The sequence below is a fragment of the Panthera pardus genome, unplaced genomic scaffold (genome assembly GCF_024362965.1).
Source record: "Panthera pardus isolate Hobbes unplaced genomic scaffold, ASM2436296v1 HiC_scaffold_9, whole genome shotgun sequence".
NCBI lineage: Eukaryota > Metazoa > Chordata > Mammalia > Carnivora > Felidae > Panthera > Panthera pardus.
The window spans coordinates 3181229-3207162 of NW_026527024.1; the positions used below are offsets into that span (position 1 = coordinate 3181229).

The 25934-nt window shown below is 49.4% G+C and overlaps 2 protein-coding genes and 1 long non-coding RNA gene across 5 annotated transcripts in view; 1 reads left to right on the forward strand and 2 right to left on the reverse strand.

Annotated features, from left to right (window-relative positions):
* Positions 1 to 1004: 1004 nt before the first annotated feature.
* LOC128775877 (uncharacterized) lies at positions 1005 to 3384 on the reverse strand. Of its 3 annotated transcripts, none has more exons than XR_008420824.1 (3): positions 3358 to 3384; positions 2241 to 2383; positions 1005 to 1452 (listed from the first exon to the last, which is right to left on the reverse strand). It is a non-coding gene; the product is annotated as an uncharacterized LOC128775877 (long non-coding RNA). The 3 variants fall into 3 exon arrangements; XR_008420825.1 differs by having other exon boundaries at positions 2241 to 2416; XR_008420823.1 differs by lacking the exon at positions 3358 to 3384 and having other exon boundaries at positions 2241 to 2495.
* Positions 3385 to 4040: 656 nt separating this feature from the next.
* The window catches only part of XRCC2 (X-ray repair cross complementing 2), a 180693-nt gene continuing 158799 nt past the window's right edge, over positions 4041 to 25934 (reverse strand). Inside the window, exons 4-6 of the transcript XR_008420822.1 lie at positions 7312 to 7470; positions 5767 to 5934; positions 4041 to 4321 (exon numbers count right to left, since the gene is read on the reverse strand). The gene's annotated coding sequence lies outside the window, so the exon portion shown is untranslated. The remainder of the gene's footprint in view (positions 4322 to 5766; positions 5935 to 7311; positions 7471 to 25934) is intronic.
* CCT8L2 (chaperonin containing TCP1 subunit 8 like 2) lies at positions 7467 to 9963 on the forward strand. The gene has a single exon (XM_019424731.2). The coding sequence runs from the start codon at positions 8140 to 8142 to the stop codon at positions 9802 to 9804; it is 1665 nt and encodes a 554-aa protein (XP_019280276.2). The 5' UTR covers positions 7467 to 8139; the 3' UTR covers positions 9805 to 9963.

Here is a 25934-nt window from a genome sequence, read left to right on the forward strand (position 1 = left end):
GGGCGGGGGGGGGGGGGGGTCGCGGCCCCGCCGGCCGCCCCTCCCCCGCGCGGGCCGCGTCAGGCCGGGCGGCGGCGGCGGCGGCGGCGGCGAAGTTTTGACAGCTGCTCCAGTTGTTGTTGTGGGTTCCGGGCTGCGCGAGCGCCGGCCCCTCAGCGCCCGCCCTCCCGGGCCGGGGAGGAGGAAGTTTTGCGGGTGTGCGTGTTCCACACACAGACACACACACACGACCGTGGCCGTCGCGCGAGGGCCGCGCCGGGTCTCCCCCGGGCGCCCCGCACCACAGACCTCTCAAACTCGCCGCCGTCTCGCCCACACACGGCCGCCGCGACGCCCCCGCCCCCTCCCCCACTCCTCGGCCCCGCCGCCCCCCGCGCGCCGCCGCTGCCACTCACAGGGCTCGCTCCGCGCATGCGCTGCCCGCGGACGCGCCGCCGCCGCTGACCTCACCGCCCCTCCCCCGTCTCCCCCCCTCCCCCTGCCGGGCTCTCCTCCCTCCTCCCTCCTCCCCGTCTTCCCCCCTCCCCCCTCCCCCCTCCCCTCTCCCGCCCCGCCTCCTCTGACGCGGCGGCCGGGGCTGCGCCGCGACTCCGGCTCCGGCTCCGGCTCCGGCTCGGGGAGAGCGCCAAGCTGCGGAGGCGGCGATCCGGGATCGGGGTCCAGGGAATGCGCGGCCCGAGGCGGCGCTCCGACTGCGCCCGAGCCCGGCCGCGAGCCGGCGGCCGCTAAGCCCGCACGGCCCCCTGCGCGCCGCCCCGCCGCCCACCCGCCCCGCGGCCGGAGGGACGGAGCCCGCCGGCGCTGCCCCGGCTCCCGCGGGCCGCGGAGGCAGTGCAACTTCGCTGTGATCCAATTCCAGGGAGAGTTTCGTTATTATAACGTCATGTAAGAAATGGGCCAGAAAGGGCTTGCCGGGCTGTCAGACAAAAAGAACGCTGACATTTTGAGGCACAAGACGCGGAAAGAGACACCACAACACACCAGTAAAAACCCAACAACTTGACTGTAACGTGCAGCGTGTTGCGATGCGCGCGAGTCGGAGGGTTTCTGGGCCGGCTCCCGATGCGTTTACAGGGTCGAGGGGGAACGGGGCTACAATTAGCAATGGGAGACGAGCGCTTTCTCGGAAAGCACAGTGGCAGATGCGGACTTGGGGACTTCTTCTTCGGATGGGGCGGCAACTCCCCTGTGCCCTCCTTTCCATTCACTGTCGATCAGCACACGGGAGCTGGGGGAGAATTCAGGACCTGTGAAGCCTTGGCAGACGGCTTGGGACGAGCGATCGCTTCGGGAGCATCGCCTCTAGGCCGGACACCCTAGGCACTTTCCCATTAGGCTCCGCTTCCGCGCTCACGGCACGGTGGAAGCCTAACGCTGCGTGTTCTGGCTTCCCGGCTCTCGTTCGCTTCCATTGCTCCCAATAGCCAGAGCATAAACTTTGAATTGTGCTTCCTGTTTGGGCAAAGTGTACACGGTTCGATTTCCAAAGCCGATTCTGACCACAGGCAGGTGTTTTGTTTTGTTTCGAAACGCCTGAAATGAGGACTATAATAAGAGAGTCATTTGAATGCCTGCAGGGTTTAATCCTTGCCGGTTGGTTCGAGTTTACTAAATTTACAGCCACGGGAATTCTGAGATTGGGGAGAAGCTGACTGGGTAAATGCAGACTATAAATTAAAAGCGTCTGACTATTATAAACAGAAACACAACATGTATGTGCCTAATGATGAATTTACGAAGTGGAACATTTAAAGTTTGTTCAGTGCTCATTCTTTCTCTGGCATTTTTTTCCCCCCTGCACATTACACTTTAAGGAAAGTACACTTTCAAAAATTGGATTATCGGTCCACATGTTTACCTGTGTTCATTACGGAAATTAGAGCCGTCACTTCCAACTGTCTCATACGCACAAAATTATATGTCAGGATAATTTAAGTGTCAGTGTGCAGAGGGCAAGTCACTCCTGCTGGAGAGAAGTTTTAAAAGGAAACAGGGGACTGAGAACAGAAAAGGGAGTAGAATGAATGAAAAGGGAAGAAACAGAGGTCTGTGCAGTGATGCTTCCAGAAAGAAAAGATGAAGGATACGAAGCCCAGCCTTAAATCTCCATTCCTTCAGCTATTGTGAGGCAAGCACTTGGAATCTGTTTTAAAAGGACAGCAGGCTGTTGGCCTGAAGTTATCCTGGGCAGAGCAAAGAAAATGTAACTCAGGATGCACAGGAAGGATACAAAAAAATACCTGTTTCACATAAAGGTTTTCCAAAGGTGTTTCCATGTCTCCGATCCAAATTTTGGAGCTCTGAGACCGCAGTGGCAAAAAAAACCCAGGAGTCACGTAGCTGAAGTTACTCAAAATTATAAAGTCAGAAAGGCACAGAGTGTCTGAAAGCACCAAAGCAAACAAACAAACAAAATCTACTTTTAATAAGTACACATGTAGCCATTTATAAAAACATGGTCAATGTGCACCAAAGTGTTAGCAGCGATCATCTCTGAAGGGGTAGATTACGAGGGACTTTCACTTTCTATATTACAATTTTCTATAATACTTGAATCTTTTAGAGCACATGCAGTATAATAAGAAATGTGTATTAAATATTTAGCATGTGGTTTGGGGGGTGAGGATTGCTATCTACACCAAAGAAAGAGAAACATCTCAGGAAACAGAGCAAGAGCCTCAAAGGGTCTAGCAAACAAGTGATGGTAAATAAAAATTCACAGTACACTAGCCATTCTTACTAATTGGAGTCCTATAAATGTCATTGATATGGTCTTTACTTAGAGTTTGTCTGTTTTTGCTTGTTTTGGTGAGTGTAAAATATTTATAAGACTCTCCCGTAGGCTCACTACTAATTAACGGACTCTCTCCTTTTGTTTTCCCATAAAGTCTTAAATTCCTCAGGGTTTTTTAGGAACCAAATTTTTATAGTTGTAGAAGGAACACTGAAAACTTCAATTCTAGATCTTACAATCTTTGTCTTCATATGTTTGCTGTTAAACTTATACTTTAAAAAGGTGCAGTCATAGGCTAGCATTTTGTGTCCTTTTTTAGTTAAAAAAAAAAGGTTTTTAAAAGAACTTCAGGGGCACATGGCTGGCTCAGTGGGTCAAGCATGCAACTCTTAATCTAGGGGTTGTGAGTGGAGCCCCATGTTGGGTGTAGAGATTACTTTAAAAATTAAAAATAAATTAGGAATTTCAATTCCTGAATATTGGTACATATTTAGTCCATAGTGTGTTTTTAGCTTTGAAAATTCTAATTGCCTTACACGAGTTATTTCAGTAATGCCTACCATGTACCTGGTAGACAGAAAAATTAAGGAAGAAACCGAGAAGTAATTAAACAGAACACTCACCGTCAAAAATAATTTGTGCAGAAGAGTGTATGTTCTGCAGCACACTCCATATAGACATGAATCTTGCCCTCTAGGGGTCTATATTTTAAGCCTGTCAGTACTTAACAAGATAAACACAAAAAGGGCAGGCAGGCAACTGAAAAATAAACATGGGAAAACATACAAACAGGAAGATTAAATATTTACATCCATTGTGTACAAGACCATATTTTTTTTTTAATTTTTTTTTCAACGTTTTTTATTTATTTTTGGGACAGAGAGAGACAGAGCATGAATGGGGGAGGGGCAGAGAGAGAGGGAGACACAGAATCGGAAACAGGCTCCGAGCCATCAGTCCAGAGCCTGACGCGGGGCTCGAACTCACGGACCGCGAGATCGTGACCTGGCTGACGTCGGACGCTTAACCGACCGCGCCACCCAGGCGCCCCAAGACCATATTTTTAATAGAAATGCATCTGGGGATTTGGGGGGAGGGCAGAGGTGCAGGAGGCAGCAGACAGCTATGTCTATTTAGGATACAAAAGCATTCTGCCAGCAAGTGTTATAAATGCCTAGAGGCCCTACCCCAGCCCCTACACACGCACCTCCCCACACACACACACACCCTTAGGTTCCTCTCCTTTACTGATAATACAAGATTACACGAGTAGTTTGCATTAATTTCCTAACGTTGCCACAACAAATGCTGAAAATGACAGAAATTTATTTTCTCACAGCCCTGGTAGCTCGAAGACCAAAGTCAAGGTGTTGGCGGGGCTGGCTCCTTGCGGTAGGCTTTAGGGAAGAATTTGATGGTTCCCTGCCTCTCAGCTTCCAGTGGTTGTCCATGATCCTTGGGGACCTTGGCTGTAGGTACATGACTCCAGTGGCCATCTTTTCTGCATCTCTGTGCCCTCACATAGTGTTCTCTGTGTATGTGTCTCTTCTTGTAAGGATACCAGTAGTGTTGGAGTAAGAGTCGAGCCTACAACAGTATGACCTCCCGTTAATTGACTGCATCTGCAACAATCTTATTCCAGATAAGGTCACATTCTGAGGTTTGGGGAAGGATATGAATGTTGGGGGGACGATATTTAACCCAACTGAACTACCAAGCAGCCTATATTGGTGTCTCCCGGTTTAGCAGATTCATATATATATGGTTAGAAAAGTTTATATAGGGGCACCTGGGTGGCTCAGTCCGATAAGCATCCAACTTTGGCCCAGGTCATGATCTCTGAGTTCCTGAGTTGGAGTCCCCCCTCAGGCTGTCAGCTGTTAGCGTGGAGGCCACTTTGGATCCTCTGTCTCCCTTTGTCTGCCTCTCCCCTGTTCGTCCTATCTCTGTCTCTCCTCTCCCTCCCTCCCTCTCTCTCTCTCTCTCTCAAAAATAAACATTAAGAAAAAAGAAAAAAGTTTACATAATAGGTTAACTGCATGCAAACTTTTCTTGGCACAAAATATTCACGTTTATTTTACATCTAATCAATCTATTTGTAGGATAAATAAAATCAAAGTGAATTTAACAATAACAGTGCCTACGAAGTAAACAGTAAAATTATGATTTAGTAGTTCCTTGGTTAGTTTGATCAGTGTAAACATAGGTCAAAAAATGTCAGCCCAACATGTACCATTTGGGGCCTGTTTTAAAGGCCAAAGACTATGGTGGCACCTGGGTGTCTCAGTCGGTTAGGCGTCGAACTCTTGCACTGACAGCTAGGAGCCTGCTTGGGATTCTGTCTCTATCCCTCTCTCTCTGCCCCTCCCCCCCCAAAATAAATAAACATTTTTGAAAAGTAAAATAAATCAAGATCGAAGACAATGATGAGATCCTCACTTTCCCCTGTGCTGTGAGGTAAAATGGATGAGGGTATGACAACATAAAATTACATACCTTTCTAGTGGAAATGGAACTCAAGAGTCCCACCCCTCCCCCTTCCTCCTTACTGGGTGCTCCAGCCTTCAGAGCCACCTTTGTCAGACTTCATTAGATTGTCCCAAGCCCCTTCCTCTGTCATGTGGCCAATTACTGCTTCTTTAGACTTCACTTCCATCCCTGACCACCACCTTCCCCCTGACAATGACTGTGTGTCCCCATGGATGCTTCTAGAACACCTGTGCTCCCCACCCCCCCCCAAGGCTCTCAGGGCCTGGAATGTATCCCACCCTGGCTGTTTTGTAACCCACCCTACGCCAGGTGCCGATGGCTACAATTGTCTGCCTTATACATCTTTTATCTCTATGATTTCGCAGCAGCTCAGTAAACAGTTGTGGAATAAGTGAAATAAATGGGAAAATATATGTTAAGTGTCAGAAAAAGAGCTAAGATGATCCTTTACAAGAGTGTTAATTCCCCACCCCCACACACACCAGGAGGGTTTACTTTTCAAAAAGAAACTGTATCTTTATAAACAATGTAAATATGCCTACCTTGCTACAGTTTATGCTGATGGTTACATTTTACATTTCTATAAAGAAACAGGCCGTCATCTTTGCCCCTCTTTGCCCCTCTGTCCAACATTTGTTAGTGTCATTCTCTCAGTGTTCTTGGCTTTCTGAAGCCTGGGCATGGAGGTTCACACCTGTTTCCAAAAGAGCCTCCAAAATCGAAAGAGGTCAAAATAGTTGTCCACAGTCTTCAGAAAACATATCTGCTTAGAAACATTTCTACCAGTGAAGATAATGTTGAGGGAGAAATGATTACAGAATAACATATATGTGTCACACAATCCATTTACGGAAAACTGTATAAATCCACAACAATCTATATATAAATATATGTGCAAAGTAATAATGTTCATCAAAATGCAAACAATGGGGGCGCCTGGGTGGCTCAGACGGTCAGGCGTCCAACTCTTGATCTTGGCTTAGGTCATGATCCCAGGGTGGTGGGATCCAGCTCCGAGTGGGGCTCCGCATGGAGCCTACTTAAGATTCTCTCTCTCCCTCTGCCCCTCTCCTCAGCTCACACTCTCTCAATAAACTAAACTAAAATAAAATAAAATAACATAAAATAATAAAATAAAAGCAATCTCTGGGCTGGAAATGACACTTTCTTTGTATTTTTTCTTTTTAACTTTTGTAATGAATAGCTATTATTTTTACAAAAGCAAGCAAGTTGTTTTTCAAAGAAAAAGGTTTTTTTTTCTCCAAAATTATCTCTATCTTAGCCTTAATTACATTTCACTTTTGCTGATATTTTTTTTCCTTTTCTTTCTTGCTATCATCTTGTCTGTGGAAACATATTAAAACAGTGCTTACCATACAATCATGACTCCATACTGGTATAATCAGGTTCAGAGTTCTATTTTTCCTCCCCTTGGGGGGAGTTGCTACTAAATAAACTTAAAAGGGGTTTTCCCAGTGAAAGTGAATGGAATGATTCTCTTTCCCCTAATCTTAATAATCTTCATCGTCATCACTTCCAGCTGCTGCTCCGCCTAATGCCTATGGAAGTTGTGTTCCTTTGGTGCAAATCTCTTCCCCTCCCTGGGTGTCCATGATCCTGTCCCTTAGAGTTCGCATTCCATTGAACACACTGGGTGCTCACTAAACATTTATTTTTTAATGTTTATTTATTTTGAGAGAGAGACAGAGACAGAAAGCGGGAGGGGCAGAGAGAGAGAGAGAGAGAGAGAGAGAGAGAGAGAGAGAGAGAGAGAATTCCACGCAGGCTCCCTGCTCAGCACAGAGCCCGATGCGGGGCTGGATCTCACAACCCTGGGATCATGACCTGAGCCAATATCAAGAGTCGGACGCTCAACCGACTCAGCCACCCAGGTGCCCCTCGATAAATATTTATTAAACCGAAAAGGCTCCAAGCATTACCCCAGCAGGCTCCATTGGAGGAAAGGAGGGAGTGAGGGGGCAAGGGAAAGAGAGCTACTCGCAGGGAGGAACTGCAATTCTAAGGGCTGAGGGTCAGGTTGGGGGGGGGGGGCGGGCGCCTTACATTCGCCCCCTGCAATATTCTACCTTCCCCGCCTCTGGGAGGCTGGTCACTTTCACTCAGCTGCAAACATTTCCCCAGTTTGCCTGTAGGTTGTCAGCGTCTTTGCCTCCCTTGTGTTGACCCGCCTTTGCCAGCTCGGTGACATCATTATCATGGGAAGGAGGACATCACACACCTGCAACCTGAAAGACAGACCGTAGACACCGTTAGGAACCTGCCGGACGGCACAGAGGGATAAGGTGGCCACAGAGGCAGAGGCGGACAGTAAAACCGAGCTAGTGTTACAAAGTCCCGCACGAGGAAGCGAAACGAAACACTGTTTCCCTCTCGAAGCCTGCAACAAACCTCACAGGAGCCCCAGCTCCGTCTGGAATTGGAAGTGGGTGGGGATTTTCACCTGCTCTGCCCTCCGCCGCCTCCAAAGTTCCAATGAAGCCCTGGGCCCTGGCGCATCCGGGAGTCCCTCCTCTGCCTGGTGACCTGGTCTGCCTCCCGCCTGCCCCCGGGGCCTCCCAAACTCGAGGCATCCTTCTGTGACCTCATTCTCTGCTCCGGGTGCCCCGTGCCACTCTGTGACTCCATCAGGGTAATACCCGCTTCGGCTACCACGCGTCAGACGTGGGGAGCCGCCTCGCAGATCAAGCTGGGGGAGTGGTTGAGGGCTGAGCTCTGCGCCGACCGTCGCCGCACCTGACCGTGGCGCGCCTGCTTCCCCGCGCACCGGCGGACGGGCCTCCGGCTCCTTTCTCCCCCACCCCCCCCCCCACCCCCTCGAGAGGTGTCCGAGATCGGCTTCCCGGACGCCCCCGCCGCCGCGCCTGGAGCGTCCCCGCGGCCCGGCTCGGCGGCCGATGGCCGGCAGGACCGCAGCGGGGGCCCGGCTGCCGGAGCGGCCGGGGCCGAGGCGGCGCGCCGGGAGCCCGCGGGCGCAGGGGAGGCACCTGCTCCGCAGCTTGCCGGCGGCGCAGACCCTGGCCAGGGTCATCCGGCCTTGCTACGGCCCCCAGGGCCGGCAGAAGCTCCTGGTCACCGCCAGAGGAACCACCGTGCTGACGGGCTACGCCGCGGCCATCCTGCGCGCGCTGGAGCTGGAGCACCCCGCGGCGCGGCTCCTGCGCCAGGCGGCCCACACGCAGGCGGAGAGCAGCGGCGACGGCGCGGCCTTCGTGGTCCTGCTGGCGGAAGCGCTGCTCCTGCAGGCCGAGCACCTGCTGCGCGCCGGCCTGACCCGCTCCCAGCTGCGCGAGGCCTACGCCGCGGCCGCCGCGGAGACCCTGGCCCTGCTGCCCTCCCTGGCCATCCGCTCCCTGGGGCCTCTGGAGGATCCGTTTGGGGCCCTCTACTCGGTGGTGAACACCCACGCCGTGTCCGGGGCCGACTGCTTGACCAAGCTGGTGGCCCAAGCGTGCTGGGCCACCAAGGAGCTGGACGGCGGCTTCCGACGCGAGCGCGTGGGCGTGTGCACCCTGCGAGGGGGGAGGCTGGAGGACTCGTGCCTGCTCCCGGGGCTGGCCTTGTGCGCCGAGCCCTGCGGGCAGGTGACCGCGGTGCCCGGCGGCGCCAGAGTGGCTCTCTTTGTTTGCGGCTTTGGTCCCGCCGGTCCAAATGCACCGGCCACGGCCCGGCTCTCCGGTCCCGCTGACCTGGCCACGTTCAGGAAAGGAAGTGAGCGGTTGATAGAAAAGCAGGTGGCCCAGCTGGCCAGCGCGTGCATTAACGTGGCGGTGGCATGGGGGGACATCGACGAGAATGCCCTGATGCAGGCTGACAAGCACAACATCATGGTGATTCGAGCCACGTCCCGGAGGGATATGGTTTACTTGAGTGAGGTGCTGGGCACACCTTTGATGTGTCACCTGCTTCCTCCCCCGAAGCCAGGGAAGTGCCGGAGGGTCTACCAGCAGGAGCTGGGGGAATGTTTGGCCGTGGTGTTTGAGTGGGAATGTCCGGGCACCCCTGCCGTTACCTTGGTCCTCAGGGGGGCCACAGCCCACGGGCTGCAGGGCGCGGAGCAGGCTGCCTACCGTGGCATCGATGCCTACTTCCAGCTGTGCCAGGATCCCAGGCTGCTTCCGGGAGCTGGGGCCACAGAGATGGCTCTGGCGAAAATGCTCTCAGAAAAAGGAAGCAAACTGGAAGGGCCTAATGGTCCTGCCTTCCTGGCATTTGCACAGGCCCTTCGGTCTCTTCCTGAAACGCTGGCAGAGAACGCAGGCTTAGCCGTCTCCCAAGTGATGGCAGAAATGAACAGAGCTCACCAGGCTGGCAACTTCCTGGTAGGAGTGGGGGTCGAAGGGGTAATAAATGTGGCCCAGGAAGAGGTGTGGGACACCCTGACAGCCAAAGCCCGGGGACTCCGGGCCGTAGCTGATGTGACACTGCAGCTTATGAACGTAGACGAAATTGTAGTGGCCAAGCAAAGCGCCACGTATCAACAGGACTCGAATCCTGTCCCCAAGAAGGCCAAGGAATGCCTGTTTCCTGTAAAAGATCAGCTCCTTGGAACGATGGAGTAGTAACATCCTCAATAAAATGGGGATTGCCAAGGAAGGCACAGTCACCCCCGAAATGGATGTTTGCTGTGTTTTATTCCCTCCGTGTTTTGTACTGTTAGAGTCCGTTTCTTCAGACAAAAACAACATAAAGGACCATAAGATAAAAGTCCTTTTCATTGATTTATGTCCTTTCAGACTCTTGGCTTTTTTCATTTCCTGTTTCTCTCCATCATATTCTGTTCCTTTCCTCCAATAAGAGCAGGATTTACTTGTATTAAAAATTTTTGGGGCGCCTGGGTGGCGCAGTCGGTTAAGCATCCGACTTCAGCCAGGTCACGATCTCGCGGTCCGTGAGTTCGAGCCCCGCGTCGGGCTCTGGGCTGATGGCTCGGAGCCTGGAGCCTGCTTCCAGTTCTGTGTCTCCCTCTCTCTCTGCCCCTCCCCCGTTCATGCTCTGTCTCTCTCTGTCCCAAAAATAAATAAAAAACGTTGGAAAAAAAAATTTATAAAAAAAAAAATTTTTTGGGGGGCGCCTGGGTGGCTCAGTCGGTTAAGCGTCCGACTTCAGCTCAGGCCACGATCTTGCGGTCCGCGAGTTCGAGCCCCGCGTCGGGCTCTTGGCTGATGGCTCAGAGCCTGGAGCTTGCTTCCGATACTGTGTCTCCCTCTCTCTCTGCCCCTCCCCCGTTCATGCTGTGTCTCTCTCTGTCTCAAAAATAAATAAACGTTAAAAAAAAATTAAAAAAAATTTTTTTTTAATGGAGTACCTTGGCTTTGGGGATGCAAAAAAAAAAAAAAAAAAAGTGCAGGAATCTTTTCCCAAGTGTTGGAGTTATCCCCCCACAATATCCTCATATATGTCAATTTCTGTCTAGATGTCACGTTAGCCATCTAGACCACAGTTCCAGCTCACAGGAGTGGCTGCGCATTCCCGTTGTGATTATTTGGGAAGAGAAGGGGGTGTTCTGTTAAGGCAAAGGGGAGGAGGAGGAGGGGGGGGAAAGGAAAATGAACCGGCAGGCAGAAATAAAGTAAAATAAATTCTTGGCACAGATAACAAAAGAACACGTCCCTCAGAACTGCACTGAGGCTGTGAGGAGAGGAGACCTGGGGAACACCTGCCGGCAGCATGTTCCCAGGAGGGCTATGACTAGGGTGGGATACCCCTGGGCGCTGAAGAGGGAGTTTGAGCAGAGCCGGGAGCAGAGCAGCACACGTTACCCAAAGCCTTTTCTACTTAAACCATCCAAGTTATCCTGCCTCTGGGAGAAAAGCAGAACCTGGGGACAAAGTGTAGGTCATGGGAAGCTGCAATCTCTTACCATCATTGGGGGGGGGGGGGGGGGGGCTTGAAACATCTGGAAAAAGATCCAGACTCAAGACCTCAAGAAACAAATGTCTTCTACTGGGCATATTAGCCTCAACGAAGCAAAACAAATGCGCCAAGGTTCCTTAAGACTTGGAAGAAGTGAAATCCTGAAAAGCTGCGAGCGCACGAAATGGAACATGGACATGTACAGAACTATCCTCGTTATTTCTCATTTAAGATACACAAAACATCCTCGATGTGTCTGCCCTTGTTTTGTCTCCGTCGCTATATTTTAGTGAAGGTGACTAAGTGCTTTCATATTTCTCCCCGGCCCTTGTCAAGTTCCATATTGTTCTCACAGCCTCAAATCCCGTAACAGGGACGATGATACAAATAGCAAATTTTTTAAAGCAGTTCGAACACACTTTGCATATATTTTATTTAACCATCAAAACAAACTTATGAGAAAGGAGCTTGACTATCTCTCAGCTGCAGGAGACACAACTGAACTTCAGGAAAAAGTCATTGGCCAGAGTTACGCAGCAAATAGAAGAGGAAGGTCCATTCTCTTGTTCGTTGTTTTTTTGCCTCAATCATACATCCCTCTACTGTGATGTTTTCAGAGATAGAGCCCCTGTGATTACAAAGAAAGTATGTCTGAAAAGACCTTGTGAAAATTTACAATGTGTTTTTCTTCAATGTTTATTTTTGAGAGAGACAGAGAGCAAGCAAGGGGGAGAGGGAGACACAGAATTCGAAGCAGGCTCCAGGCTCCGAGCTGTCAGCCCAGAGCCCGACGCGGGGCTCGAATCCACGGACTGTGAGACCATGACCTGAGCCGAAATCGGACGCTTAACTGACTGAGTCCCCTCAGGTGCTCCTACAGTGTGTTCTTAAAATTAGACAAAAAGTCTTATTTTATTAAAATAAATTTTAAAAATGGCTCCTGCTCATAGAGAACATTTCAGTTATATATCCAAGACTTGTGTAGTCCAAACAATGTAAGACCATGTATTTTAAAAGTCCCAAGTTTGATATACAATGGATTTTTTGATAATTTATTTGGGGAGACATCATATTACAACATTACCGGCTCCTTTGCCCCTGGACACACACACACACACACACACACACACACACAAAATTATATATACGTAAATGCAACTTAAAACTATCAAGGATGGGGCGTCTGGGTGGCTCAGTCAGTGAAGCGTTCTGACTTCGGCTCAGGTCATGATCTCATGGTTTGTGAGTTCGAGCCCTGCATCAGGCTCCACGCTGATGGTGCAGACAGAGCCTGCTTGGGACTCTCTCCCTCCCTCTCTGCCTCTCACCCACGTGCACTCTCTCTCTCTTTCAAAATAAATAAAAAGTTTATTCTTTTTAATGTTTATTTTTGAGATAGAGCATGCGAGCAGGGGAGGGGCAGAGAGAGAGGGAAACAGAGGATCTGAATCAGGCTCCAGGTTGACAGCAGAGAGGCTGATGTGGGGCATGAACGCATGAACCTCAAGACCATGACCTGAGCCAAAGCTGGATGCTTAACCGACTGAGCCACCCAGGTGCCCCATTAAAAAAAAAAAAAAAAACAAGGATACCCTTACAAGGGACAAAGAAAGGTATGGCAGACAAATTCAACTAGCATACACTGAGAACTTTGAAGGCAAAAACGCCTGCTCCAGACTTGGAAGTTGAGGAGAAAGAGAATTCGGGCATCTTATGGGATGTGCCAGAGGGTCCTGGAGCTTGTGGGCTGAGGCCTCTGAATCACATCTATCTATTCCCATCTATCCCAAGACTGGCTGGGAGGCTCTTCAACGCTGTGAACTGCCAAGTGACCCTCAGATCAATCTCCTTGAGGGAGCCAAAGTAGCTCTCCCCTTCTCGTACTCGATAAAGCATTAGCAGCCCCGGAAGGGAGGCGAATGTCGTGTGACAGTGAAGGTGACCAGTGTGGGCAGATAGCAGACTGGGCTCAGGAAGAGGGCCAGCATGAGGAGTTCACTACAAGCCCAAAGTGCTTGGGGACAGAGTTTCTCGTAGCTTCCGTTGAGGACATCTCCTTCCCTCCAGCCTGCCTTCTAAGCTCTTGCTACTCAAAGCGTGACCCCTGAACCAGCGATGGCATCACCACTCAGAAGCGTGTCACCAATTCACGGATGTGGGACCTCAGCCCTACCCCCCAGACCTACTATGACAGAATCTGCACCTTAACATGATCCCCAAGTGATGGGGTACATATTAAAGTTTGGGAAGCACCGATTTAGGCAATAATCCCAATTAGCCCTAGCTTGACTATGCTTAGCGTAACCTCTTAATATCATCAAGCATTCTGTTGAAGTGTTAAAATATATGACTCAGACAGTAGTTGTTTCTTTTCTCCTGCTGACTGTGGAGAAGTTCACCAGCACTTGACCTCAGTTTTACCGGATCCAGATCCTGCTTCCAGGGTTACAGGATGGAAGGTCTTAAGTTCTCCAAAGGCCCACAGAGTGGCCTACGTGCTTCTCTTCCAAGATGTGCTTCTCCTAAATTCCAGGAGCAGCTGGGTTTCAGAAACGACACTTCCTACAGCACATGCTTTATGGACCTTGCTGCTGGTGGACTTCACTGCTCCGTCCCCAATCCCTTCCAGCTTAGCGACGCTATTTAATGGGCCTCTGAGATGATCTGGCCAACGGAGAGCAAAGAAACAAGATCCGGAGAACATAGGGAAGAAAATGAGAACTTCGGAGTCCCGGGGAATGAGAGAGAGAAGTGTCTGGCTCAGGGGATGGAGGCTGGGGCTGAGCCATGGGACGGGTTCCATCCGTTTGGGCACTAGAGAGCACGGACCCAAGATTGGGACCCACGGAAATACTAAAAGAACCCCCAAACTGGGGACATCTGAATGGGAAGAAAAGAGGATATGAAGGCTCAGGGACCCAACAATTTCCTTCGTAAATAAGCAAAACTAGTTTTAAGAAGATTTGCTGGGACGCTGCCAGCTGGACTGATGTAAATATTCCCACCCCAGGCCACTCCCATCTCTGCTGGAGCCCTTCTGGAACCAGGACCTACTGTTGGTGATGCTTCCCCGGGAACAGGAGGGCTGTGAGTGACATTAAGTGCTAACTGCTGGGCTCCTTCCTGCCGAGACGTACTGAAAACTCCTGGGTGGCTCAGTTGGCTCATGGCATGATCTCACAGGCTGTGAGTTCGAGCCCCGCGTCGGGCTCTGTGCTGACAGCTTGGAGTCCGAAGCCTGCTTCGGATTCTGGGTCTCCCTCTCTCTCTGCCCCTCCCCCGCTCGCGGTCTTCTCTCTCTCTCTCCAAAATAAATAAACATTAAAAAAAAAAAATAAAAGAATAAAAAAAAAGAAAGAAAACTCCCCCTCAATAGCAGTTACCTCGTTAAGGTAACTACTCTGGGGCAAGGTGTCCCTGTAGCACTAAAATGCTGAAACCTGCAGTAGACACATATCTTAGAATCTCTGCGGTTCCAAGAGTAGCTGAGCTAACTTTTCTCCCACAACATCAACCCTCTTCTCCACCCCCCCCCCCACACTAAAGATCCCTTCCTAAATGGGGAGGGACAAGAAGAGGCTTGGTGGGAATGAGGGAAATACTGGCAAGATGTCTGAGGGGCTCACCTCCCAGGGGTTCTTTTCTTTTTTTAAAGTTTATTTATTTATTTTGAGAGAGAGGGAGAGAGAGAACCCCAGCAGGTTCTGCACTCAGCGCAGAGCCCGACGTGGGGCGCGGTCCCACAAACGGTGAGATCATGACCTCTAGAGATCATGAGGTCTGTACATAGAGTTCGGGGCTTGAAAATTCAAACTGTACAGATGCAGACTGCGTAAGGAATTCAGACACTGTCCTGCTCGCGTCACCAAGGGAGCGTGATGTCGGTTCTTACAGAGCTAAGTAAGACAGACTAGATGCTGATCGGCAAAACAATGGTAATCTTTCTCTAAGGCAGCACAAATTCAAGATGAGGTTTTATTCATGACCCAAGTTGTTTTAAAAAATGGCTCTCTACAAGTTTTCTTTGAACTCACTGAAGGCATCAGAGAGGAAAAATGACCCCGGGGTGCCTGCGCGGCTCAGTCGATTGGGCGTCCAACTCTTGATATTGGCTCAGGTCATGGTCTCGTGGTCGTGAAATCGAGCCCCAAGTCAGGCTCTGTGCTGAGTGTGGAGCCTGCTTAGGATTCTTTCTCTCACTCTCTCTCTGCTCCTCCCTGGCTTGCTCACTCTCTCTTCCTCTCAAAATAAATAAATAAACATCAAAACAAGAAGAAAGGAAAGTAGATCCCAGTGAGTTTAGGGAAGGTAGCCTTTCTATACTGTACGGAACTCACAGTGAAACACGTTTTCATATCCAGATCATCATTAATCTTTTTAAACATCTTAACACCTGCGTGTTCTGGCTTCTGTGCCCAGACTTCAGAACCTCAGCATTCCCGAGGCCCCCAGTCTGGCTGCTTCCTGGAACTGACCCCCTTGGGAGGCAACTAAGCTCTGGACAAGTTTTCCCCTCCAGAAGAGATGCGATCTGTCCCGCCAATCTCAGCCTTCTCTGCCTAGATGCGAAAGATTACAAGCTTCACACTTCATTCCTGCATTTGTTTTGACTAAACACTTATTTCAGTTTTATTAATGGATTTGCTTATAGAAGGTATAATAATCTATTGCAATATTGTTTCGAAATCGTTTCCAAAATTGCTTGTGATTTGTTTGTTTGTTTGTTGTAAGTAGGCTTCATGCTTAGCATGGAGCCCAATGTGGGGCTTGAACTCACGACCCTCAGATTCAGACCTGAGCTGAGATCAAGAGTGGGACGCTCAACTGTCTGAGCTTGTGATGTTTTTTTTTACATCAGATTTTAATTTGAGAAGAATCTGCACATGCCTTAGTTCCTGAAACTAAATAGAAACATTTCAAAATATACCCAGTTATTGAAATTTAAAGGTTTTTTTGTTGTTGTTAATGCAGACGTAGTTGACATGTAACATTGTATCCAGTTTAGGTACACAACACAAAATTACAAGTCTATATCTAGCTATCTATGTATGATAGAAATGCTTACTGCAATAAGGTTAGTTAACACGCATCACCTCACAGTGACAAGTTTTTTCTTACGACTAGAACTTTTAAGATCTACTCTCTCAGCGACTTTCAAAAACACGGTAGTATTTTATAGTATTACTAACTGGGCATGCTGTACATTACACCCCCAGGATGTATTTCTAACTGGAAATTTGTAACCTTGGACCCCCTTCACTCATCCCTCCATCCCCTGCCTCTGGCAACCACCAGTCTGTTCTCTGTATCTATGAGTTCATGTTTGTTTTGGTTTTGGTTTATTTATTTATTTTGAGACAGAGGGCACACACATGCGTGTGTGCAAGCGGGGGGGGGGGGGGGCAGAGAGAGAGAGAGGGAGGGAGAGGATCCCAAGCAGGCTCAGTGTTGTCAGCGTGGACCCTGAAGCCAGGTTCGCCCAAAAACCAATAAGATCATGACTTGAGCTGAAATCGAGACGCCTGACTGAGCCACCCAGGCGCCCGTTTTTTTGTTTTTTAGAATCCACATATAAGTGAGATCACGCGGTATTTGTCTTCCTGTCTGACTTACTTCACTTAGCATAAGGCTCTCAGGGTACATCAAATGGCTGCAAATGGTAGAATTTCCTTTTTTATTGCTGAATAATATCCCGTTCTATATATTTATATTACTTTTTAAGACTATACATATTACATATTCTTTATCCATTCATCCATCAATGGACTTAGGTTGTTTTTATATCTCAGTCACTGTAAATAGTGCGGCAATGAACATGGGGGTGTAGGTAGCTTTTTGAGAGGGTGACTTGATTTCCTTCCGGTGTATACTCAGAAGTGGTATTGCTGAACCGCATGGTAGCTCCATTTTGAATTTTTTGAGAAATCTTCATTCTGTTTTCCGGAGTGGTTGCACCAGCTTACATTCCCACCAACGATGCACAAAGCTTTCCTTTCCTCCGCATCCTCGTCAACACTTGTTATTGTCTCTCTGATCATAGCCATTCTAACAGCTGTGAGGTGATAGCTCATTGTGGGTTTTTTTTTTCAATGTTTTTATTTATTTTTGAGACACAGAGCATGAGCAGGGGAGGGGCAGAGAGAGAGGGAGACACAGAATGCGAAGCAGGCTCCAGGCTCCAAGCTGCCAGCACAGAGCCCCACGCGGGGCTCGAACTCACCAACCGTGAGATCATGACCTGAGCTGAAGTTGGAAGTTTAACCAACTGGGCCACCAGGCCCCCCATCATTATGGTTTTGATTTGCATCCCCCTGATGATTAGTGATATTGCAGACCTTTGTATGTACTTATCGGAAAAATGTCTATTCAGGCCTGCTCATTTTTTAATCCAATTTTTCCGGGCGCTATTGAGTTGTATGAGTTCTTCATGGAAATTTAAAGTCCTGATTCAGATGTCCAGCATCACGGCATAAAGGTAACATCCATGGAGATTGGTGTGCTTACGCTCTCCTCACAAGCTTTTCTGTTTTTGCACACATTTGTTATGTTGCCCTATGACGTGATAGACCCTACAAATGAGAATATCGTTAACGATTTACAATATGGAAATGCTAATGTAATAAACACAGTCTGAGAAAATATTCTTTTCCTTTTTATTACAATGTACTTCATTGTCTGTTATATGACAAACTCATTTGGTATAACCGCTTTGCTGCCCCTTTATTTTCCGTGTGCTGGTTTTTTCTACGGTTAATTTCACGTACCCCCTCACCCACTTCTTTATTTCTATGTGGGTGGTTTCTACTTTTCCATCGACGTCTCTTGGTTCTCATTACAGTGAGTGATTAATCTTCGTTGCCTTTTATTCCACGTATTCTTCCTCTTCCTCTTCCTCCTCCTCTTCCTCCTCCTCTTCTTGAGGAGGAAATCAGGACAGCTTCATTCACCGGCAACCCTCCGGACCGAGCTTGGGTGGGGACGCCTGGGGCAAAGTGTTCCTGCAGCTTCTTCCACACGCCTCTCGCCATTTCCTCAAACGCGCTCCCCCCCTGTGACTGTGGCCCGGGTCAACTCCCACGGTTCCACGAACGGGCCACGGAAGCCCGTGTGTCCGGGGCGAGGCTGCTTGTGCAGGAGTTTGCGTGGAGTCACGCCAAGCTTTCACACGGCCGCCCGCAGGCCTCAGGCTCCACAGCCCGGGGTCCTCCCCCTCCTCGAGGCCCGAGCAGCCCGCCGCACAGGTCAGCACGCGAGGCCGCCACCAGTCTCGCGCATGCGCCGTCCGCGCAGAACGGAAGGAAACACCGGAAATGGCCGGCCGCCATCTTGAGCCCCTCTGCCTGTCTGTGGGTCCTTGGAATCCCTGTACTGCCTCCTTCCTTTACCTCTTGGACGCGTTCGTTTTACCTGGCCGGTTCACGAAAATCATTCCCTATTTTGTGCCCCAAATCTGTATTTCCTTTTCATAAATTAAATTTCTTCCATTTTTTTTTTCACTCTATGGAACAGTGAGATCTTTTCACAGATCTCTTCAGCTTTTTACTTTCACGAACTTTCCCCTCTTCCTTTGTCTACTGAACCCTCACAAACTCATATTTTGGACTCACCCCAACGATGGGTTTCTGGAAGTGCTGCTAGTTAGACATTTCTCTCATTCTGCATAGTAGACTGTGGAGAGTCCTGGAAATAAATTATTTGTTTCAAGTCAAAGTGGGGGTACAGTTGGATTTCCTCTTGCAATATGAACATTTATATTAAACACCAACCCAGTATTAAGAGTTACCCAGAGGTGCCTGGCTGGCTCAGTCCTGGCGCATGTGACCCTTGATCATGGGGTTGTGAGTTCCAACTGAACCACTGGGTATAGACATTACTTAAAAATGTCCTTAAAAAAAAAAAAAAAAAGTAAAGAAAAGAAGAGAACTACCCAGAAACAAGATTTCCCCTTGGTCAACAGGCGAGGAATCTCAAGCAGGCAATCTTGGCTAGTATGGGACTGTAAAAATACCCCACTCATCTCCTGCTGCAGGGAGGGTAACTGGCGGAGCCCCTCAGTCACTGCTCTTGGAATCCAGCACCCTAATCTTGGGAAGGGAAGGTGGGCTCCAGCACTCTGCTCAGCCCGGCCAAAACCATCTCTGAGCTACACTGCTGAGAACTTCCTACCCACCCAGCCCCCTCTACCTCCCTGCCCAGGGGTCAGATCTCCCTGCCTACTCCAACTCTCTCCCCTTTCTTCCTCCTATAAATCTCTTGCATGACAATCTTGTCTTTGGCATCTACTTTGCAGGGGACCTGAACAGGACGGTAGGTCATAAACACAAGATTACTCGGAGACGGATTGCCTCTTCCTTGCACTAGATTTGTCCTCCCAAAAGAGGGGACTCTCCTCTTCTCAAAAGTCACTCAAGGAAGGAGAACTTTAATTTATAACCAGCTACCACACCCTCCACCTAAGAGCCGCTCCCACACCACTCCCTAATGGGCACAGCTCAGGCCACACCTGAACTGCAGCCCGACACCTTCCCAACTACCAAACAAGCGGGTGCCAGCACCCCCGCCCCACTTTCCTCTTTCCCAAGTGTTATTCTTCATTTCCGGGGGTCAGTGAAGCTTATCCTAGAGACCTTTCTCTTTTTAGTAAGGCTTTATTACCGTATTAATAATAATTAAAGCAAAATGCCTTGCAGAAGAATAGCATTTTTTGTTACTTTCTCAAACCTTTTCTAAAAACATTGCCTCCTTTGATCCACGTGATGACCGTGGCTGTAGACGGGACTAGTATGATCTTCACGAAGAAGAAACTGAGACACAGACCGGTCTCTGTGGGGGTCGATTTCCAAGTCTGTCCAATGAAGACTCGAACCCTATGACCTGTGAGTCCTCTTCTCCTTTGAAAGTGGTAGGATTTTCATAATTTGTCTGATACTGCACAGTTAGTGGGTGTGAGATGGATGCCCTTCGGTGCCGGGCTAATTCTCCCAAGCTGTGTTCTCTTTGCTGACGACAGAGCTGGCCGGCGTTTACTAGCTGTCCCCGTCTGCCATGCCCTGTGCTGATGACCTACAGGAGCACTGGGAAATACCTGCTCAGCTCCCTCTCCTGCCCGCCTGGAAGTATTTAGGTTTGGCTTCCACACACACTTATCGGGAGCGGACACTACCCCCGCTCTGAGAATGTACTCCTGCTTGGCTTAATCTGATCAACATTTTCTGTGCTGCAGATGACAGGCCCCGGTCTAGGGCCGGGCCCGGGCCCAGGCCCAAAAGGTCCAACCGGGGTGAACTGGTGGAATCTGGCCTGGATCAGGGATGTAGGTGTCCTCTCTCCTACTGGATATAAATCAGGAAGCACTGTCTTTATTGCTCCTGGCAGCCTCTCTGTGGCCCCAAGGGGGAAAAGCCACAGGATTCTTGTTTGGGCCAATAGTTTTTAGCAGCTAAAATCCAAGAAACGTCTAGGTCCCTAACAATGAACAATCAACATAGCCAAAGACAGATGAGGTCATTGAGACTCAGAGTTACTAGACTTTGCCGGGCTCACACTGCCTGTTGGGGGAGGCGAGGATTAGATTTCAACTTTCCACCAACTGACCCAGGGCTCTCCTGGCCTCAGCAAGTAGAGAATGCGCCCCGGTGCAAAGATTCTTGAGAAAAATCAGAGTTCTAGCTGCTGAGCTGACCCCAGAAGTGTTTGAAGGGGAGGAAGGGGAAACTAGAAGCTTCCTTCTTTCGGCTTTCCAGCCTAAGACAGAAAGATGACAGGGCCCGAGCTGAGCATGAAGGTTAACACAGAACCAGAAACCTTTCCCTTCCCCCACCCCACCCTTCCATCAAGCAAAGAGCCTCTGAGACTGCCCTGAAGGAAGAAGGCGTTGCCTGCCAAGTTCCTGCCTACCTGGGGTCAGGGTGAGGACAAGGCAGGGAGGACTTGTTTGAACCGCTGGAAAAGAGGTGGGCAAAAAGGTGGCCTTGGGGCAACTCAGTCTTCTTGTGAAACAAAAGCCAGAAATAAAGCACACACATTAACGAAACACAAAACATTTACAAACGGAATAGCTATTTTGGCAGAATCAGACACGGACGGTTCGGTCAGCCCATTGGATCACAGAAAACATACCATTCATTTATTCATCAAAGATTTATGGATGAATACCTTCTGCCCGGAAGGTGTGCTCACATCTTAATGGGGGAGGGGAGATGAAGGGAAACAGACCGTAACAAGTAAACAAACAAGATGAGTTCAAACTGTGCTCCTGCTCTGAAGGAATTAACAGGGTGATAGGATAAAATGTACTTGGTCAGGCAGGAGGAGTCCTACTTTAGATACTGTCAGAAATGCCTGCCCAAGGTGACACATGAGCTAAGCCATAGAAATATGAAGAAAAGCTGATCCAGACAGGTCAGGAAACAAGTGCAAAGGCCCTGTGGCAAAAAGCGCTTGGCAGAAAAGGTGGTCAGTGTGCCTGGAGTGTGGTGAGCTGACACTGGACAGGCGGCCAGGATCCTATGAGGCAAGGCCTCGGAAGGCATGATGGGGGCTTTGTAAGGTGCCAATGCAGCTGGAAATACCAGTCTGCCGCCATTCTTCTGCATATATTAAAGAGCCATGGTGGATTCGCCCAATGGACCTCTGGGGTTTGACCCCAGGTTGGGTTTGAAATCTCCCAATTTAATGACCTCGGGAAAGCTACTGGAGTTTCCTCGTTTGGATAATCAAGGGTTTGAAGCCGAAAGACTTGCGTGGCGATTAGCTCCAAATCTCAGCATTATCAATTTATCCTTACAATCAAAAGCGGCCATTTACAAAACTTGCACAAATTTTGGAGGAAACCCAGAATTTAAACTGTCAGAAGACCACTGCATGAACGATCGATGTAGCCCTCCCCGCCCGGAAAAACCAATTACGCTGTCGGGCCAACCAACTCTTGTCGCTGCAGCCTCACTCTGCCCTTTATAAGAACTCAATCTCGAGCCTGGGTCTGGGTCGATCTGGGGGTTCCAGCTCATTTTCCGTTTCACAAACTCAGAGCAATAACCATCTTCGTGCTGATATTTACCGCGTTTGCGCCAGCCCTCCGCCCAGCAGCGCGGGGAGGTGGGTCCCCGCGGCCGAGTCCGGGGGCGGGCGGAATGGAGGCGTGGGGCGGGGAGAGGGACGCGCGCGGACGACCCGACAGATGGGCCCCGGGAGGAAACCCGGGAAGGCGTTTTCGGCCTCCAACTCGGGGAGAAAGGAAAAGCGAGTGACGCAAAAAGGAGGAAAGGGGCAGGAGGCGAACGCGCGGGCAGCCCAGGGCGCCGAGCGCTGGGGGCAGGCGCAGGAGGGCAGCGAGCGCCCCGCGGAGCTCGGCTCCCGGGGTGGCGGGCGACGCGGAAGGGAGACGGGGAATGCTGGCAGCGAAGTGGCGAGGGACCGGAAGAGAACTCGGGAGGACGCCGGCCACGAAGGACCCGGCAGAGACCTCGCGCTGAGCCGCCAGCCGGGCGGAGCTGCTCAGGAGGGGCCGCGGAGAGGGTGGGCACCGGGCCGGAGGCCAATGGGAGGGCGAGTCGGCGACGGGGCGGGGCGCCAGGCAGCTCGAGGCCAATGGGGGAGGGGAGTCAAAGGCAGGGGCGGGGCGCCGGGAGGCTCGAGGCCAATGGGAGGGGAGTCAGAGGTAAGGGCGGGGCGCCGGGAGGCTCGAGGCCAATGGGAGTACGAGCTGGACCGGGGGCGGGGCGCCAGGCTGCGAAAGGGCCAATAGGAGGCTGAGCCGGGGAGCGCGGGCGGCCGTCCTGGCCGCCGCCTGGGGAGAGAGACCCGGAAGGCGGTGGGGGCGGGGAGCCTGGCTGACAACCTGTCAAATCCACTTTGGGGCGAACTAGGTCACGCGCCTCCCCGAGCCAGGGCGCCCCCGCCCTGCGCGGCCCAGCGGGTGGCCCGCGGGCCGGCCCGGCTGCTTCCTCTTCCTGCCGGCGGTGGGGGCGGGGCGGGCGCCGGGACACCTGCCTCCCCGGCCCTGCGGCGGCCGCTGGTTTTCCCTCTGCTCCCAGGTGCTCGTCCGCACGGGCTCTCCCTGAGACAGCCGGGCCCACCGCGGCTCCGCAGTTGAAAACACGCCCCTCCCGAGCAGCCCTGCAAAGTTGCGAACTCCCCACGGCGCCGCTCGTTCGTGGGGAACGGTGGCCCAGTCCCCGCGTTCGCGGAAGCCGGCTGCCGCCGCACTACTTGGCGCGGAAGGAGCCGCGGGCGGCGGAGGGATCCCGCGGACCGCAGCACGGGGCGGTCGGGGCCGAGGTGCGCGGAGCAGAGCCGGGCGGCCCGCCGCCCCGGTGCGTCCCAGTCACCTGTCCCCGCGGGAGAGCAGGCGGCTCGCGGGCCCCGGGCGGCGGGGCGGCGCTTTGTGTCTCTGGTGTAGCGGGTGGAGGGGGAGGCTTTGCCGGCCGGCCCTTGTCGTCACTCAGACGCTTCTCCCTGCTTGAGCTCCGACACGTAGTTCTCGAATTGTTTCCAGGCGAATGAAATGAAATAAAAGCCTCAATTAGAAGTCAGCACTATACAAGTCCCGGGGATTATAAATCTGCTCCAACATCATCATGTGGGATTTATGCCCTTGCACTTCTGCTTAGGCCATACGTCCGTTTCTCTTCAATATGGATCCTTAATAGAGCTGTATCCGCCTTTTTAAGGTCTTCAAAATGGATGTTGATGCACACTCTCTAATTAGCAATACTTATGTTAATGTATCGATCCTGTTCTCCATTATTTCTCGATGCAAATTTGCTTAAAACTTTTGCATTGAATGGACAGTAAATGCAATGCTTTGTTTAATTTTTACTACTTGGCCATTCAAATTATGCTAATTTCCCCCCAGATCTAGGTGATGCATTGTTTTAGGTAACAATGACCCAACTCCCCTCCTCTACTCCCAGATTGTATAAAATCGAAGGGTAAAATGTAGATTGAAAACCCTAAAATTGGAACGCAAAATTTAAATTATTGCCATAGTAATTATGTGAAGTGTGTCCTTGCAGCATTACAATGGAATGGAACAAATAAAAACATTGCCTTTTCATTCAAATATTTCTTTAAACAAACGCCGTATTTCTTACATACATGCAAGCATTGTGCTTAAACATTTGCATATGTCTAAATGGAAAACATTGTGCTCATTTTTATTACTTTACCAAAGGCATATTTCATCAGTAAAATACGTTTATTTCCTTTTAAAGTCTAGCCTTTAAATGCGTTTTAGCTACCACTTGGAGAAGAAAACAATATACTAGATCGTCTATGTATAGAGTGTAGAGATGTAATTTTTTTACATTTACGAGTAACGTGGTCATCAAGAAAAAACTGGATAAAATGAAAAAGTAAACTGTTCTCTAAATTCAACATAGATATGAACTTACTCGTTAATTAGCTGTAGGATTATAATTGTTGAAGTACCATAGTTTTTACTCTGTAATATAGTATTATCAATAAAAGTTTGGGATAGATGTCCAACTTTTTGATATAAATTTAAATTGAACAAAACAACAAAAGACCGTTGATAGGTTTTGTTATACCTAATTCCTCACTCCTAGCTAATTTTCCAAAGGGCATAGTTCTCTATTTTGACCAGTTGGCAACCTAACAGGGTTAAAAGATTCTAGCCCTTTTTGGGGATATAAAAAAAAGTTATCTTCCCTTATTTCCAAAGTTTTGTTGTCACTTCCCACTGAAAGGTGTGGGGTTTTTTTTGTTATCCTTTTAATGCTAATTAATAGTCACTAAAAAGACAATAAAACCACAAATGTTTTTCTGCAATTAATAAACCACAAGATTGTTAATAACAGAAAGTCAACTTTCAGAACATAAGCTTGAATTGCATATCCTCACGCAAAAATTGCATGCTGGAAGTTAGCCATTATACCTATTATATTACATTAATAAGTAAAAATGGAGATTTTTAAAGTCAAAGTGCAATACTAAGAAAATCATCTTGCTACTTTGGGGTATATTTTCACTCATTTAACAAAGGGCTCAAAAATGTTTCTTAACATGAGTGTTTTGATACAAGGCTTCACATTGCTTTTTAACTTCTGATTTCATAAAAAAGCTAAATCCTTCCATTTCTCTTCTCTTCAAATATGAAAATTAGAAATATTCTGCCTTAATTATCTCTTCTGTTGTATCCCTTGCTAGCAAATTCTTTTGGAATAGATTTGGGAAATTAATTAGCTTTATAAGTGGAGTTACTGTTTTCCCTAAACACTTCATGTATAATTCCTTACAGGAGGATTTTTCTAATTCTCCACCAACATGTGTTGGCACAATTTTATTTCTCAGTTGGTACTGCATTTCCTGGACTAGAAGAAAACAGCAGGCAACCTCTTTACTTCCTCTGGGGAGGAGGGTGGGTGGCTTTACCCCAGGGTAAAGACATTCTCATGGCAGCTTAGCCTGGACTATGCGATTGGAAATTCAGCTTGAACCAAAAGGGGTAAAAGATCCTGTGAATGGGAAATAAATATGCCTTGAGTTAGAGGTTGCAAACCAGTGGTCTGCAGATGTGTTTGTTTGCCTCTGACAATGTTAAGGAAGTTTTTAGTTTCCAAGATTTCAAAAATGGGAGACTTGAGATTATAGCTAGTTTCTTGTCTGGTTATGTGCTGAGATAGCTGACTAGTTGCTGCCCCCTTTACACAGGGTATACATTGGCTCCCCTGGGCTCAATGCAATTGTTTATTCTAGACATCTGGCCACTGGAGGAATCTGTGTTTGGGATACCTGCTCCAGGTTCTATAAAATTGTGAAAGACATCGTCATAGAGTGAAGGTAGACTTAGGAAGAAGACATGATCCTAAGTTTC